This window comes from Denticeps clupeoides, chromosome 1, assembly GCF_900700375.1.
Source record: "Denticeps clupeoides chromosome 1, fDenClu1.1, whole genome shotgun sequence".
In the NCBI taxonomy this organism is placed as follows: domain Eukaryota; kingdom Metazoa; phylum Chordata; class Actinopteri; order Clupeiformes; family Denticipitidae; genus Denticeps; species Denticeps clupeoides.
Window position 1 is genome coordinate 4,491,029 of NC_041707.1, and position 17,770 is coordinate 4,508,798.

Here is a 17,770-nt window from a genome sequence, read left to right on the forward strand (position 1 = left end):
TGTTTAAGCGCTGTTTATTCTCAGCCTATTAAAACGCTCCACCCTCGACGGCCCAGCGGGGCTGGCTTGGCGCTAGCTGCTGATAAGCAGCCAGAGTAAAATCATCTAAAAACATTACAATCTTCACTGTGCAGATCAAGAAACACGAATGCCTAGCTCATGTCAACAAATCAAGGATTTTTGTATTTTTTTTTTTTTAAACACATGACTTCATATTTTAAGAAAGTAAGAGGAGAAAAAACATTTTTAATGGAAAATAAATCCCCTTCAGCCAGTTTGTCATTAATAAAGGAAACAAAAGAAAGTGCATGGCCTTATTAATGGTTCCCAATTTGGGGAGGGACATTTTTTTTCATGCAGACAGATGAGGAGGCAGGTTGGTCATCTGCCCACCTTCCCCAGACGGTGGTCAGTCTTCGGGTCAGCAATAATGGCCTGGACTGCTACGATGGCTTCGTTGATCCTGGTCTGCAGCTCACGGAGTTCCTCAATGTGCAGCAAACGCAAGATCTTTGCAGCTTCGTTGAGCGTCGCATCTGCAAGGAAAAACACGGCACACCGAAGGGGACTATAGATTTTACTTTTTTAACAAGGAGCAGCAGGCATGTTAAATGTTAATTCAATAGAAGTTATTAATGATTTATGAAAAAAGAAAACAAAATTGACTAAACAATATTGCATGTATATCTGGACAGACGTAAGGCTTCAGTGAGAGAAGGTCACAACTCCGTATGGTGCTCTGTAATCTGTAGTGTGTACTCCTTACCACCAGGAGTCAGTATCGAGGCCACAAACCAAATGAACGATCTTAAACCCCCGAAAAGGACGTGATCTGTTGAATGCAGATCTCGTAACACTGCCCCTATACAATTACGCAGGTATTATATCCATTCTGTTCCATTTTTGAGCACGTGCACAAAAATCTACGGCTGGAACGGAGGATACGGACCGCGGCTGTACGTACGTAGTTAACAGCAAGTGTATTTCTGCCTCAAAAAACCAAGAGTGGCTTCCCTCATCACGTCCCATTCTATATTATATTCTATATTAACGTCCTGTTTGTGGCACATTAGTATATGTGAGGGGGCAAACTTTTCAAGATGGGTGGTGACCATAGTGGCCATTTTGAAGTCGGCCGTCTTGGATCCAACTTTTGTTTTTTCAATAGGAAGAGGGTCATATGACATCAAGTTTATTGGTAATTTAAATATATATATACATACACACACACACATACACACACACACAATTATTGTATTGCAATTCATTTTTATCACAAACTCTTAATCCTCACAGCATGTTTTATACGATGTTTCATTGTTACAATACATATTCACAAAAGTCCTGTGATCCTACTCACCTCCGGTGTCAAAGCCTAAAACATGCTTGTCCAAGGACACTGGTAAACCCTACAAAACATCAAACACAAAATGGACGGTGTTAAAATTCTAAACGCACATGCAGATGAGCTGAACTATGAATCCCATGACTGGAAACGTGTAGTAGCTGGACAGACCTCTTTAGATTGATGCGCTTTTGCTATCGCCTCCGGTGTTAAGCGCTCCTGAATGAGAATTCGTATAGCCTGCAGGCAACGTAGCAGTAAGAATCCGGCCACAATAAACTGGTTTTCCATTAACAGTCAGACGCCGACTTCTCACCTTAAGCATCACCAGGTAGTCATCATGTCGCTGGATTTTAAGCAGATTGGCCAGCGCCATGACACCGGCCTTAAAGTCTGGATTATTGCCTGGGGAAAAGGGACAAAAAGAAATATATCAAGGTTCAAACTTTTGATAATGATCTTGTTTTCATACGTCCTATGGGACACAGGACGCTCTCACGAGCAGAAAGGTCAAGGCCCAAGCAGTGGGTCAGTAAACTAATTTCCCCACTGTCCCCCGCGTCCGCCGGCCGAGTTCCTCTTCCAGCGGAAAAGCCCAGGAACCAGGGAGGGGAGGAAGGTGGGAAGCCGGAGGGGGAGGACAGGAGAGTAAACACTCACTGTCCAAATTAACCAGCGGGTCGGCGGCCTTCTGAGGGTCGCTGGTGGCCACGGATGGAGAGCAGTTCCTGTATTTCTCCACTGCATCAGGGGAGGGAGAAGAACAAGAAAAGGTGTCAGCACCACATCGTATGTAAATTTCTCACTAAAATGCAACAAATAAACACGAATCATACAAATGTAGTGTTTTAATTTAAGAGAAAAGTTAAAACGGAAATTGAGCTTTACTGCCATTTCAGCTACATACGCGTTAAGACAGTACGTAGTGAAACGAAACGTTTCGCTGGAACCTGGTGCTACAAAGTTATGTACTGATAAAGTGCACGTGTGTGACAAACCATACCACATTTAATTATGAAGCACTTTAACACAACAAAGGAGCTGACCACAGTGATGTACATTCAAATAAAAAAGTGGAAACATGGGAGACGGCAAGACAAGCAGTGCAAGAATAACAAGAGTGACGATACAGTACCGACACAGACAGCGCTGAAACGAGTCATGAAGGTCATGAACGATGTGCGAACGCTGCTGTAGTAGAAATGTAACAGAGACGTGTTCTCAGCGCAACGGTGTGCGTAAAAGGCAAAAATGTCTAAAGTGTGGGACCATTTTACGCTGCGTAAGGTGGACAACGTAGTGCGGTGTATACACTGTGAAACGGACCTGTCCTACCATAAAAGTACGCGGTCAATGCTACAGCACCTGAACCGAAAACATCCCTCACGTGAACTGCAGTTCTCCAAGCGGACTCGGCGCTTATACAAGGTATCGGATTTTTATGATTAACTGATATGAACATTAGCGCTTCTAATTATTACATTACATTATTTGTAATTATTGTAGCCTGTGTTATGAGTCGATAGTGACGAGGCATGATAAGTAGCAAGAGAGCAAATACAAAGATCCGCGAGCACACACACACACACACACACACATTGATAAGTTACATCTCAAAACATGCCTTCCCTATACATAAGGTAGTTATAAAGCAACAGATGGACAAATCTAGATTAATTAGCATGTAGATTTATCCAAGATGGCGCCAGTGAGGTCTATTGCCGTCGTGACTGCTCCGCCCTGTTTACTTTGTTTTTGTCCGATTAATCGATGAGGGAAAAAAGAGAAAAGAAAATGACAGAATAATCGACTACAAAAATATTCGATAGTTGCAGCCCTAGTCCAAACGCTTTGGTACATTTTTCCGGATGGCAGGAGGGTGAAGAGTGCACGCGAGGGCTGTGTAGAGTCCTTCACGATGCCGATGGTTTCCCGGATGCAGCGCGTGTTGTAAATATCCGTTATGGAGGGAAGAGAGACGGCGACGATCTTCTCAGCTGCCCCATCTGCTGTAGGGTCTTCATACGGCGCAGTTCCCAAAACCAGACGGTGATGCAGCTGGTTCGAATGCTCTCAACTGTCCCTCTATAGAAGGTGGGTGGTCTTGGTGGTTGCCGGTTTCAAACCCGATCCGCCAAGGTGCCACCGAGCAAAGCACCGTCCCAACACGCTGCTCCCCGGGCACCTGTCATGGCTGCCCACTGCTCACCAAGGGTGATGGTTAAAAGCAGAGCACACATTTCCTCGTGCGTACTGTGCTGCAGTGTTTCACAATGACAATCGCTTCGCTTTCAGCAGGAAGTAGAGATGCTGCTGGGCAGAGCCCGGGACCAGGAGAGGTTCCTCTCTAGATGAACACGGAGGAACTCTTGACAACCTCTCGCAGAGCGATCAGCATTTGACATCTGCAGGGCCGTCTCTGCACATACACCAAAGTCCAAGGCAACAAACACAACCCGTCGAAACCAAAATTTATATTGATTCACTCAAAGCGTTTATCATAATTATTACATTTCCATGTGACACAATGACACGTTTTTTTCAGTGCTGTCTGTCTTCCTCGTTGTACACATGGTTTATTTGATCCTGCACGTGTTATTCTTGCACCGCCTGTGTTTGCACTTTATGTAGTCGGTTTTTCATTCTTCACATGAAACACCCTCTTAAATCAATATTACTTGTTCCCTTCCTGAACTGTTTCAGAGTTATTGTTGGGAAGATTTAATTAGCTTCACTGCTTTTGCTTGTAACTTTTCTCAGTCTGACTTATGCAAGAAAAAAATTAAACGAATAAAATGATTGTATTTCATGGTTTGAGTCCTAGTGAACTAGAACCGATTACTTCGCTGATGGTAACGTGAAAGCGACTGTTGTAAGTCGCTCTGGACGAGGGCGTCTGACAAATACCACAAACTTCCTGCGGAGGCCGAGGAAAGCCCATCTCCCACCCCCTTCTACAGAGGGACCATTGAGAGCTTTCTGACCAGCTGCATCAGCGTCTGGTTTGGGAACTGCGCCATATCAGGCCGCAGGACCCTACAGCGGATAGTGAGGGCAGCTGAAAAGATCATCGGAGTCCCTCTTCCTTCCATAAGGAAATCCACCAGTATCGTGAAGGATTCTACACGTCCCTCACGTGCACTCCTCACCCTCTTATCATCCGGAAAAAGGTACCGAAGCATCAGGACCCTCGCTGCCAGACTGTGCAACAGCTTCTTTCCACAGGTCATCAGAAACCTGAACTTTCCACTCTGGTCTGACACACACACAACCTCTGTTATATTGAGTAATATTATCCAGCTGTAATATCTATTAATGCACCGTTCCATTCTGAACAGCAATATTTGCACAAGTTTACTTTGCACATTTATCATTAATTTCACCTGTTCAGCGATCTCGGTCTCATTGTTGTCTACGTGTTTTTGTTAAATGTAACCCTTGTACTGCCTGTGTCCGCTGTTTGCACTTTATGTAGCCCAGTTTGTCTGGGTCGCACACGTGCACTTTATGTCAGTGTGTAACCTCGTTTAACTGTTTAAATGTTACGTGCAGCACCAGGTTCGGGTGAAACGTTATTTCATTTCACGATGCACACGTACAGTCCAGGCCAAAAGTCTGGACACACCTTCTCAGTCAATGTGTTTTCTTCATTTTCATGACCATTTCCATTGGTAGATTCTCACTGAAGGCATCAAAACTATGAATGAACACATGTGGAGTTATGTACTTAACAAAAAGTGGAGACCTGACCTCCACAGTCACCGGACCTGAACCCAATCCAGATGGTTTGGGGTGAGCTGGACCAACAAGACCTTCCAAGACTGTTGGAGAAGCATTTCAGGTGACGACCTCTTGAAGCTCATTGAGAGAATGCCAAGAGTGTGCAAAGCAGTAATCAGAGCAAAGAAACTAGAATATAAAACATGTTTTCACTTATTTCACTTTTTTTTGTTAAGTACATAACCCAGTAAGAATCTACCAATGTAAACGTCCAAACAAATGTCCAAACATTTGGCCTGTGCTGTGCAGTGGTGGAAGCGGCCCCGTAATCAGAAGGTTGCCGTGACGAAGGTTGCCGGTTCGAATCCCGATCCGCCAAGGTGCCACTGAGGTGCCATTGAGCAAAGCGCCTGTCATGGCTTCCCACTGCTCACTCAGGGTGATGGGTTAAATTCAGAGGACACATTTCACTGTGTGCACCGTGTGCTGTGCTGCTGTGTATCACATGTGACAATCACTTCACTTTGACTTTGTATATAGCTGAAATGACAAGTCAACTTTACAAGTCAACGAGCGGCCCCTAGTGGTTCCGGCTGAGACTGCAGGTTTTTAAAAGCCAAATCTCACCATTATCCCCGTACTCGAAACGCACCGCGAGTCCGAGCAGCCAGTCGACAGCTTCCGGCCTCTCCTGGGCGCCGAAGGGGCAGCCGACGTCCCGCAGGTACTGGAAACGGAGAGAGGACGGCCAGCGTTCGGCCCCGACAGGCGCAGGGCTATTAGAATGCGCGGCCAACGCCGGCCGCTCACGTAACACTTACGTTCTCGAAACACCGCGGCCAGTCGGAGCTCGGGATGTTCCTGAGGTCGCCCCGATCTTCGATTTTGTAGTGTCTGATCTTCTGGTCCTCGAGCCACACGATGAAGTTCCTGAATTCCGTCTCGTCTGCCGAGAGACAGAACGCCACGTTTATAAAGCTACGCGGCAGGTGTTTTTTTTTTTTTAACGTCAACACCGAACGGGAAGGTTTTGTCACGGAGAACCTCGCACCTTTGCAGTCGAAGCTCGACGCGTTGTGGTATTCCAGCGCCGTCAGCTTCCTCTTGAACATCGTCGCGGAACAGTTCGACTGGATATAAGCCGGCCGACTCCGACCTGCCCGCTCGGAAATGAGAGCGTCGCGCCGACGTGACGTCATCAGACGGCGCCACACGCCGGGAGTCGTCGTCCATGGCTGGATTAAAAGGTCATTTTCTTCAGTCTTACTAGACAAATTAATACATTTTTTTTTATTTTGAATTCCAAGAACCTTAATAAAGTGAATTAAATAGAACCCAGGACACGAGATGACTTTTTTTTGTTTAAACTTCATAATTTATACTTAATTTATACATAATATACAAACAAGGGGCATCATTTTTAGAGGGATCTGAAAACTAGTCAGACTTTGCTGTGGGCTTTCATTCAGGACTCTGCTGTCCGTCCAGGCTCTCCTTCGAGTGAACTTCACCGTTAAACATCAGGTAGTTGAGCCCTTCTGCACTGAGCATGTGTGTCAGGCCGAGCCCTGGGCCCTCATCCTCGTCCACGGCACAACACGTCACGTCGTCTGGAAGACACAGAAAGGCACGTGGAAGCTCATTTTAATGCATATGACCCTACAAGCCCACTAGAGCCGCTTGGCACACACCATCTGCTTGAAAGCCGTAATTGACTTGGCCTTTTGCTCCATCATCTTCTCCTTGGAGCCGGCTGACAGACTCTCTCAGCTCTGTTAGTTTCTCCTGGAGGCAGCGGAAACTTGGCCTTTCATATGGAACCCTTGCCCAGCAATCCAACATCAACTTGTATCTGTTGGATCAGACATCGGCAATAATTACAACAAGCCAAGCCATCATCAGGACGTAGAACTAAAGTAATAAAAGCAGACTAAAGAGCTTACACGCTTTGAGGACAGTCTGCTGGCGGAAGAAGTCGTCTCCCAGAGTTTAAAACGTGTAGAATTTCCAGGTTGGAGTAGGCAGGATATGGCTGTTTTCCCAGAGTGAACACTTCCCACAGGAAAACTCCAAATGCCCTGTTGCCATATTTCCCTCCGCTCAGTGCTGCCGGTTTTGGTGAAACACGCTAAATAGCCGTGAGCAGAAGTGACAGACTCACCAGACATCAGACTGTTTGTTGAAAACCCCGTCGGTGAGGCTCTCGGGCGACATCCAGCGGACGGGAAGCAGGCCCTCGCCCCTTTTTCTGTAGTAGTCATTCTTGTAGATGTCCCGAGCCAGGCCAAAGTCTCCAATTTTGACGGCACGGTCCGGGTCAGCGTAGCCGCGGACAGAAACTAAACAGTTTCTGGCTGCAAGATCCCTGGGTATCAAAACACTCAAATGACACGCAAATCCTTAAGGCAGCTCCATATTTTTTGGGGGGGGAGTGGTGGCCACTGAGCAAAGCACCGTCCCCACATGCTGCTCCCCGGGTGCCTGTCATGGCTGCCCACTGGCCACCAAGGGTGATGTTTAAAAGCAGAGGACACTTTTCGCTATGTCACCGTCTGCTGTGCTACACTTTCACTCTACTCGGTTTCACGTACGCCTGTGTACTTCGGTCTGTCTACAGCGACAGCCTACTTTACTCTGCTAAAGGCAAGTTTTTAATATCTAGACACATTTTGGGTTTATGCAATGGTGCATGTCCAAAAGTTAATATTATTTAATTCTATTTTATTATATTTATTTGACACTCTTAAGCATCAGCAATTAATCTCTGGGTACAGGTTCTGTCACCCTGCAGTCTCTCAGAATTAGGTCTCTTCATCAGGGACAGAGTAGTAGTGGGGTTCAAACCTGTGACAAAAGAAAGTGAAATGGAAGTGATTGTCATTGTGAAACACTGCAACACAACCGTCACCCTTGGTGAGCAGTGGGCATGACAGGCGCCCAGCGTGTGGGGACGGTGCTTTGCTTAATGGAGCCTCAGTGGCACCTTTGCGGATCGCCCCAGTTATTGTAGTTATTTGGTTCAGAGGGTTTTTTTTTTTATTCCCTGGGATACATTACCGTACGTTTCTGTTCATTTTGTGGATGCCTTTATTTTAGACTTTTATAATTACACTTTTAAAGAGAAATATTTCCTCTTCTGTTTTTCTTACCTGTGTACAAAATGCATCTTTTCTAAGCAGGCACAACCTCTTGCAACGTCCAAACTAATGTTGAGGAGGTCAGCCAGATCAAGTAGAGCGCCATGGGTCTAAGAATGATTATGCCAATGAGAAAATTTGCAAAAGAAGCCTCGTGTGAACATGACGTGTAGCATTTTTTTTAAAAAGGACACTCAACTGCAGATGGGCGGGCTCCCCTGAGGTAGGAGCGAAGGTCTCCTCCCTCCATCAGTTCCAGGATGAGATACTGAGGTTCGTTCTCCAAGCACACGCCGAGCAGGCGAAGAATGTTGGGGTGATCGAACTGACTGAACATGCACACACCTGAGCACACACTGCATTCTGAACACCAACACGAGGTCCACGTGAGACGTACCTCATCAGGTGAGCTTCTTTCAGAAAGTCCATCTTCTCGTTATCTGTTGCGCCCTTCTTCAGGGTCTGACAATATACACATGAATATAACAGATCTACTTGTTTTAGCACAGATTTGTATTTATTACAAATTTTTTTGCCTTTTTTAAATACCTTTTTTATTGTTGTACTACCTTTTACTTTTCTATTCTTGATTACGACATTTACATTTCATTACATTTACATTTACGGCATTTGGCAGACGCCCTTATCCAGAGCGACTTACAACGTGCTTTCATGTTACCATCGATGAAGAGATCAATTCCGGTTCACTAGGACCCCAACTATGAATACATCTATTTTATTCACTCTGTTGTAGATTCTGTACACAAGTTTGACAATAAGAACGTTAATCTAAATATTCTCTAAAGAGGAAGGTCTTGAGCTGTCGTTTGAAGGTGCTCAGTGACTGAGTTGTTCTGACCTCGAGGGGGAGTTCATTCCACCACCAAGGGGCCAAGACGGAGAAGAGTCGCAAAAAAAAAAAAAAAGTCGCAAAAAATTTTCTTTTGCGACATTTTCCACTGAGGGGTAGTGGGCAGGACCACAACATTGATGTATGATCATTGCAATGACATTAAAGTCTTCAAACATAAAATTCAAATTGCTTCATGTTTTGCCTTTCTTTGCGTAAAAAAGACGTACCTTGACAGCAACCCTTTTCTCCGTCATCACTTCCACAGACGTTACTCCAACAGCGATGCCCTCATAGACCTCCCCGAAGGCACCACTGCCCAGCAGTTTGTGCAGTTTTAGACAATGTCGTGGGAAAACTGGGAGTTTCTCACTTCGGACAGGGAAAGTACTGAAGAACACAAAATAACTGATCATTAATATGTCATTTCATTTGATAACAGTATTCGCACTGTGATTACTTGTACCTGATGGCGTAGCAAGCATTGGCCAGTCCCACCAGTCCCCGTATCTCCTCCAGCTCTTCATCCGGGCCGGGCAGGCACGTCTGGGAACCGCCGTGGGACTCGGCTTCTTTCTTTTTCTGTCTGTACCAAACTTTGAACACAGAATCAAATTGGCTCGATCGGCCGTGCACCACGTTATGTGCTGTAGACGTTCAGACTTACCAAATATAGCGAGCATGACAGTGAAAAACGCAACACTCAGCACACCAGCGACAATCCCTATAATAGTGCTGGTACCTCAAGGATAGAAGAAGCGAAGGAAATCGTTTCTTTCTTTGCACAGAATCGCTCCATTCCATTCTTAGGCTGTGCAAACTTGCTGTTTTAGCTGTGGAGGCCTTACTTGTATCAGGTGACTGGAGAACTTTAACAGTTGTGGCACCTTTTCCCCAGTAGGTGTATGGAGTGATGGAGAAAGTGAACTTGGTATTTGGAGGAAATCCCCTCACCTCCAGAAATGGCTCGTTTAACGTATGAAGCGGTGGACAGGGACTGGCGGAATGCCCCTGTAGATTAAACCAGAGCGTAATTTTCCCACAATGCAGTTCACAAGATACTGTAGGAAGGCAGAGATCTTACCTTTTTTTTTGGCTCTCCTTTTCGAAAGTCCAGAACTTTGGACACTACGCAGTAGAACACAGAGCCAAAATCAACGTTGGTGACGGGCTTCCATGTCACTTGGAAAATAGCAACATCCCCCTCCAGATGGATGGACGTCATTGCCACTGCCTCAGGGATCACAGCAGGTGGAGAATCGAACCCCTCTAGGTCCATAAAAACCAAACACCATTACTAAGACACAAACTAATACATACATTTAATTTACTTTACACTACCCCTGTGTAAGCTCTGACTGAGGAAAAACATAAAAAATTTAATGAAACGTGAATACTATAGATATATATAGATAAAATATCAATGAGAACCTTTGTGATGCTCTTTAGTATATACAGTATTTATGATGGGCAACAAGTGCAAATCAAATTAACATTTCATAAACAATTTTTAAAAATTTTGATACTAATCCTTAACTAATCACCAAAATAAATTTAGAAGCAGCACATCAAAGTCGTCCGTGTCACTGTATTACTGTTTGATTGACACAACATGCACTTCCGGTCAATTCTCTTTGGATTCGCTGCTTGTTAATGGGTTTTGGTGATTGGAAAAATTGGTGTTTCGCAATTTGTAAATTTGTTATATGAAATATTAATATGCTTTACACTTCTTGGCCACCGTAATATATACTGATGGGTGAAAACCATATAAATGGGGGGGGTGAGACTGAGATATACAGTACATATTAAATGATAGTTCTAGATCAGCTCCTGCTGCTGGACATAGAACACACTGAATACTGAAACATGCTCCTGACTATTTATGAAACTTAAATGTCATTCTACAAGATATGGTTTAAAACACACAAAGTTAGATCAAAATGTGATGATTTTCTCACTTCTGTAAAGCTGGCAAAATGTCACTTACGCTTATGATTTATAGATTTGAAAGATCTGACCTGGCAGCGGTTTTATTGCACCCTGCAGAAGAGCGAAGGCTCTCAGTGTTCTGTCATGAGACACGAGAACGCTCTTAGTCTGGCTCAGTTCTTGGACTCTGAGCTTCTGTCCACCATCCAGCCAGACGAGGCGTCCACCGTAGTACGCCGTCTGGTGATATGATACTTCTGAAGAACTCCATCTGGTCGTCTTATTGATCTGCCAACTAAAAAAAAAGACCCACTTTAAGTGTTTTAAATTACAAATGGGTGGCAGCGACAGTCAGGACTGACCTCTTATTGAGAACATTTGCCCTGTATAAATGTAAAGCGGAGCCATCTTGTACGAGCCAGTAGAGGAAATGTTTGTTAAGGTCAATGGCCATTCCAGCCACCTGAAAAGTGAGAAATACATCACAATGAAAGGCGCAGAATGTTTTAACATGTGTACCACATTTGTAGGTGGTCGTGTTGGTACCTTTTTCCCAGAAAAGATGCTTAATTCTTGCAAGGCAACGTGATTCTCTCCATTGAGCCTGGAACTTTCCACGGAGTGCTTTGTGCTCCAGTAGATAACGGCACGTAAGGAGTCAATGACCAGACTCGTGATGACCTTCTCACTCTGGATGACCACTTCCAACTCCGTGGAAGATGGGAATCCTCTGCACACCTGTGGAGATTTTCTTTAGAAGCTTTGCTCACAGATGTTCTAAATGACTCCTAAAATGTGAGTTTCCTCTATTTTCTACACACCAGAAATGTCTATATTCCTTGATTTTAAATAAATTCACATTACCTGAGTGTAATTACATGTCCAGTACAACTGTCCTCCCAGCCAGTCGAAGGCCACAGATTCAGCATTTGTAGCTACTGGTACTGAAATTGGATCCAGGTTTTCCAGTTTCATCAGGTTAACATGTCCAGTATGGTTGGTCCAGTACAATGTGCTGTCATACCAGTCCATATCTGCCAGACAAAACGTTTAAAGGAATTATAATGCATCTGCTATTGCAGTTACATAACTAAATATATTCAGATTAAAGCACCTAAATTACCTCGGACTGCTGTGACGTTGTGAAATAACAGCTGAAAATCAAAACTATCCAGTTCTTGTTTCCAGAGGTTATTGTTGCTGGCACCAACTATATATGGAGTGTCACTGACTGGAATGATCAGGATAATTGTACAATTAAGACTAAACAAAATGTTCAACAACACAATTATGAAGAAAACATTTTTTAAATTATATAAAACAATATATACACACACACACACGGAGTACAGTAAAAGTTTGGACACACTTTTTCATTCAATGTGTTTTCTTTATTGTCATGACCATTTACGTTGGTAGATTCTCACTAAATGTATCAAAACTATGAAGGAACACATGTGCAGTTATGTACTTAACAAAAAGTGGAGACCTGGCCTCCACAGTCACCGGACCTGAACCCAGTCAAGATGGTTTGGGGTGAGCTGGAGCGCAGAGTGAAGGCAAAGGGGTCAACAAGTGCTAAACACCTCTGGGAACTCCTTCAAGACTGTTGGAAATGCATTTCAGGTGACGACCTCTTGAAGCTCATCGAGGGAATGGCAAGAGTGTGCAAAGCAGTAATCAGAGCAAAGAAACTAGAATATAAAACATGTTTTCACTTATTTCACCTTTTTTTGGGTTAAGTACATAACTCCACATGTGTTCATTCATAGTTTTGATGCCTTCAGTGAGAATCTGAAGGCATGGAAATTTCTATGGAAATGGTCATGAAAATAAAGAAAACACATTGAATGTCCAAACTTTTGGCCTGTACTGTATGTGTGTGTGTGTGTGTATATATATAATTTTTTGCCACTGACCAGTCGGGAGTGTTGATCCTTTTAAAACAACGGCAGCAGATCGCCCCCCAGGTGACTCCGCCCACACAGTCAGTGTGTAGAAACTTGAACTCTGTAGACCAGTCACCATGGCCTCTGTGGCTGGAATTTTACTCTTGGTCTGAGCCACAGTGCTGTGCGCAAACACTACCACTGTGTAAGTCCAGTTCTGCCATGCAGACGGACCTGACATACAGAAAGTCAAACTGTTCATACACTGGCACAGAAATAAGCATTTGAGCAAATGTTTAATAGTGCTATCAATACTTTTAATCCAAAATTTCAGTTAATCAATTTTACTTCAGTTATAGCTAGTTTGCAGTGTGGCCCTGTTAATTTCAGTAAAATCTTACGTGCAAATGCATTTTATTTTTCTCTTCAGGGCACACTATTAAATTACTTTAGGGTCTAGTAAGTATTAGTTTTAGTTCTCTTAACAACAAAAAGGCTGAATTTAAAACTCCTGCCAGAATTTACATGGTAAACATGTAGGGAAACACAGGCACAGTCAAATTATTAGAAACTGGTTGCTTCATTCTTTTTTCCTGCTTTCCGGTGAAATACTGTCCCTATGGAGTCCCCTGACTTATAAATTCCACTTTGTGAGATTATTTAAAAGTAATACTTCTAGTGGCTAGAAATGAAGTGAAGTGAAGTGATTGTCATTGTGAAACACTGCAGCACAGCACATGGTGACACAACGAAAAGTGTCCTCTGTATTTGACCATCACCCTTGGTGAACAGTGGGCAGCCATGACAGGCGCCTGGGGAGCAGTGTGTGGGGACGGCGCTTTGCTCAGTCGAACCACTGCAGTTCAGAGATTCAAACCAGCAACCTTCTGACTATGGGGCCGCTTCCTTACCTGCTAGGCCACCACTGCCCCTAACGATAGGTGTAAAGAGTGCTTTGGCGGGTTCTGCTTCATCGTTCAGAGAGCGTTGAATCTGGAATTTGTCCCCTTATGACGTCATAAAGGAAAAGTTACCTCCCGTTTTTCATGCTTTTTCTTCCCGGAATTTCCCACCCCTTCCCTAAGACATGATCTCCACCGACAGTCATTGCTTCTAAACGTGTGAAGCATTGCAGTTGCTCGGTGATTGGATGTAAAAATGACTTTTTTTTTTTTTTTCATGGAAAAATGCTGACGTCATTTCCCTCACTGCTCTCCTCCTCATCCTGCCTCTCTCCTCCTGAGTAGAATTTAAAGCTACAGACGGTGAAACGGCGTGTCCTGAGGAAATCTCACTGTGGGACTGGATCAAAGTGGCTGTAATTCTGCACCACGGCTGAATTTTGGAAAGAGACTCCAGATACAGTATCAGGGGACTAAGGCAGATCAAAAATGTCCTGGTACCTTTAAATTCTCCAGGTGGCCTTTGAAGAATCATTGGTACTCACTCATTGCTGTCCTCAGATCAGGCTCCTTCCACCTGAGACGTGCACTTTCTGAACCAAAGAGCACCGAGAGCTCTCTGGGTATCCGGGGCACTGGGTATGTCTGAGATGAACGGCTGGAGAAGTGCAGGTTGTCAAAACCCCACTGTGTGTGAGTGGACAAGTCACATTCCACCGGGTACTCGTTGAAGCTGACGATGTCACCCTGTCGGACCTGGTGGAAGACCGCTTTCCCATTGGTCAGCACGACGTCCCCATCCTCGTATGCCAAACCCCGGACCGGCTTCACAGTTACGTCCGAGCGCAGACTGTCGACAGATGAACCGTCCAGAGAAACGGCCGCAAGAGTCCCGCTCTCCTCCAGGAAGAGGACCAGCTTCTTGTTGGGAAAGCTGACCTCAAAGTCACGCACCGAGTTGCTCCTCAACACAAGGCTCACATTGCGAGGTTGTTCCGAGCGCTCTGGCAGAATGGTGCGGTATACTCCATCAGGCAAACACAAGAAAAGCCACCTGATATAAAAAAAAAAAAAAAAGGCAGATAAATTTTGCATACACAAACAGTCACTGTCTACGCAAGTTCTTACCCGTTGTACGGATCTGCTAAAATCCTTAAAGGGCTGCTGGTGAGGGAGACCCCAATATCCACTGGATCTGAACAGTTGTCCCACATGCAGTTGTACACCTGCACCCATGTGATTTAAAGACACATTCAACAACCGAAATTTATGATCATGTCATGAATGTAATTGATTGCGTCACCATGCTAAGCTACGCTACATATTTGCTGTCCAGCAGCACTGAAAGCACGTACATTCTGACTATCAGTCCAATTGTGGCTTTTGAAATAGGGGTGTGTGTGTGTGTGTGTGGTGGGGGAGGGGCATGAACCTGTGATCTTCCGGTTTAAAGGTGAGTGTGTCACCCACTCTAGTCTACCACCTCCATACCTACCACACACATCTTCAACACGCTGACACGCACCGCATGGCATATTCTTAACCCTTAGACATCGATAGTACCTTCCCAGCGGAGACAAAGTACAACTTCCTGTACAGCCAGTCCACAGACAGTGCTGAGACCTCCTCTGCTGAGGAGCGAAAAAGCCTGAGGTCCGACTGGTCAGACAGATTCCCTGCCCCTTTTATCCAGACATTCTTCCCCTCGGAAAAGTACACCTGGTTGGCGCTTTGGAATAGAGCAACGCCTGCAGCAACACACAAACAGTCACGTTAGCGTAGAAACAGAATGCAGAACGCAGTGCTGTGTTAGAAGGTTCCGGGTGAATGGGTAAGGGACAGACCGGTGATGTTCGAGTCGATGAGGCCACCGGGGAGGCAGTCAGCTTCCGAGAGAAATTCGGCTTCATCAACCTTCTTCCTTCTCAGCGAATTCATCGTGGATAAAAAGAGCCACCGGGCGCCACCATGGTCTATGACAGAACGTTGTGGCCTTGTGTTGGTTAGCGCTTGGTCAGAGGTGGTTTGTGAAGTGTCAATTATTAATCTCTACGGACCATGCCTTCCTGCTGTTGTGATGGTGGTCAGTGCAGCTGGACCCTGGCCCACCTTGTTCACGGCCGCTATGGACAGGCTTTAAAAATAGACACGCAAGAGTGACAGAGTTGTAAGAAAGTGCTTTTTATTATGTCTTTTAAGGTGCTTCATGTTCCCTATGGGTGTCCTTCCACAATAGGAAGCAATGCGGGTTTGTATATACAGTGCACTTTTTTACTAAATGGATTCATTTAATTTTTTTCCTAAGAATTCTACAACACCCCATAATGACAAAGCGAAACTAGTTTACTTGAGGTTTTAGCAAATTTAGTAAAAAAAAAAAAAAAAAATGAGAGGAAAACACATGTACATTTGCCACGAAGCTCAAAATTGAGCTCTGATCATCCTTAAATTGTGGAGTCCAACTGTGGAAAAAAACAGCTGGTTGGACGTGATTTGGAAGGACACACACCTGTCTATATACGGTAAGGTCAGTTCATGTCAGAGCACAAACCAAGCATGAAGTCAAAGGAATTGTCTGTAGACCCCCGAGACAGGATTGTCTCCAGACACAAATCTGGGGAACGCTACAGAATAGTTTCTGCTGCTTTGAAGGTCCCAATGAGTGCGCTGGCCTCCATCATCCGGAAGTATACAAAGTTCAAAACCACCAGGACTCTTCCTTGAGCTGGCCAGGGGGCCGGTTCTAGACAGGCATATATGAGAGGGCAGACATAAATGTGAAGGGGCCCCATGGTGGCAACGGAGGTGGGAAATGAGATTTACTTAGTGATTTACTCTATGGGACATGGGAACATGTACAATTAGCACATTTTAAAATGTTTTTGTGTTTTGCTTGTGTCTTGTCCCCTTTCATCAGTGCCACAGCGAAACGCAATTGCAACCCTCCTGCGTCCTTCAACCCGCTGACAATCCATGGAGGCAGTGGTGGCCTAGCAGGTAAGGAAGTGGACTCTTAACTGAAGGGTTGTGGGTTCAAATTCCGAACCGCCAAGGTTCCACTGAGGTCCCCTCGATCAAGGTAATGTCTACACACACTGCACAGCACACTAAGGCTAATGGGTTAAATGCTGAGGACACATTTTGTCACCGTGTATCACAATGACAAAAAAAAAAAAAAAAACACTTTCACATAGAAACGTTGCCATTTCGGCTGTGTCGCGTGTAGCCTGGTCGGTACCTGTACGTTGTGTTCGGGATGGTGGGGAAAAAGGTGGCGGAGACATCGCTCTGCCCCACTGTCATGCTCATGCTGTGACTCTGGCTGGTAAGATTGAGGTTGTAGCCCACAACGGGTCCTCCTGGGCGTTCTGGAGGTGACCAGGTAACCTCCACGCTCTCACTAGACATGCTGCCGACACTTTGTATTACAGGAGGGCTGGACGGAACTAGGACAGAGGTGAACAGGGGGGGTTCCATTGGATGAGAAACGAAGGCAAATAAGGACAACTGTTGTTGTAGGGGAAAGAAAATACCTCCAAATGGCTCTGTTTGATACATGGGGCTCTCAGGAGAGAGAACATACTGTTGTGACACCACAGCCCAGACTCGGAACTTGTACCAAGAATATGGATACAGGTTCCTCACTGTAACTGGAGGTCCTGAGACATTCTAAACATGAGATGAAACAAAGAAGAAGACAAAAAAAAAATCTGAAAATATGATGTACACATGATTACAACAGATACCCGATGATTTAAGATCTGCGTTCATTAATGGGCGTGGTTTCATCCAGGATGACAATGACCTCATGCATAGAACAAACACCAATACTGTATCAAATGAAGGAATATCTACCCGAGACTGGAGATGTTCGGGTGCTCACGGAGTCTAAGGCCTTTTCATAATCTTTCATAATCGCATGTCTGCACGTATAAAACACTTAAAACGTGACATTTCAGTACCTCACCATAAGTCCAGTCTTCTGAGAGACTGGG

General features: G+C 44.8%; 2 protein-coding genes across 2 annotated transcripts; both read right to left on the bottom strand.

The window, feature by feature from the left end:
- Positions 1-226: 226 nt before the first annotated feature.
- rtraf (RNA transcription, translation and transport factor) lies at positions 227-6,276 on the bottom strand. Its single transcript, XM_028998425.1, has 8 exons — positions 6,117-6,276; positions 5,887-6,011; positions 5,693-5,792; positions 2,006-2,086; positions 1,662-1,750; positions 1,517-1,585; positions 1,361-1,409; positions 227-536 (listed from the first exon to the last, which is right to left on the bottom strand). The coding sequence occupies exons 1-8, from the start codon at positions 6,262-6,264 to the stop codon at positions 382-384; spliced, it is 816 nt and encodes a 271-aa protein (XP_028854258.1). The 5' UTR covers positions 6,265-6,276; the 3' UTR covers positions 227-381.
- Positions 6,277-6,657: 381 nt separating this feature from the next.
- ros1 (c-ros oncogene 1, receptor tyrosine kinase) lies at positions 6,658-17,405 on the bottom strand. Its single transcript, XM_028986750.1, has 23 exons — positions 17,309-17,405; positions 17,014-17,221; positions 15,833-15,909; positions 15,620-15,748; positions 15,339-15,523; positions 14,904-15,001; positions 14,321-14,829; positions 12,904-13,107; positions 12,108-12,215; positions 11,849-12,018; positions 11,531-11,722; positions 11,347-11,447; positions 11,074-11,279; positions 10,137-10,321; positions 9,901-10,063; positions 9,551-9,794; positions 9,283-9,442; positions 8,600-8,664; positions 8,402-8,531; positions 8,215-8,312; positions 7,227-7,430; positions 7,009-7,143; positions 6,658-6,917 (listed from the first exon to the last, which is right to left on the bottom strand). The coding sequence occupies exons 1-23, from the start codon at positions 17,331-17,333 to the stop codon at positions 6,725-6,727; spliced, it is 3,789 nt and encodes a 1,262-aa protein (XP_028842583.1). The 5' UTR covers positions 17,334-17,405; the 3' UTR covers positions 6,658-6,724.
- Positions 17,406-17,770: the final 365 nt, after the last annotated feature.

What these genes read in the sequence shown, in the direction of transcription:
- rtraf (XM_028998425.1), bottom strand. Translation starts at nt 6,264, where the DNA reads ATGACGTCACGTCGGCGCGACGCTCTCATTTCCGAGCGGGCAGGTCGG. An exon ending in GTCGAGCTTCGACTGCAAAG is followed by an intron (nt 6,012 to 6,116) that starts GTGCGAGGTTCT and finishes GTCTCTCGGCAG; the next exon opens with ACGAGACGGAATTCAGGAAC. An exon ending in CCCGCTGGTTAATTTGGACA is followed by an intron (nt 1,751 to 2,005) that starts GTGAGTGTTTAC and finishes CCTTTTCCCCAG; the next exon opens with GCAATAATCCAGACTTTAAG.
- ros1 (XM_028986750.1), bottom strand. Translation starts at nt 17,333, where the DNA reads ATGTATCAAACAGAGCCATTTGGAG. An exon ending in TCAAACAGAGCCATTTGGAG is followed by an intron (nt 17,222 to 17,308) that starts GTATTTTCTTTC and finishes CCTCTGTCCTAG; the next exon opens with TTCCGTCCAGCCCTCCTGTA. An exon ending in TCTCCAGTCACCTGATACAA is followed by an intron (nt 9,795 to 9,900) that starts GTAAGGCCTCCA and finishes TCTATCCTTGAG; the next exon opens with GTACCAGCACTATTATAGGG.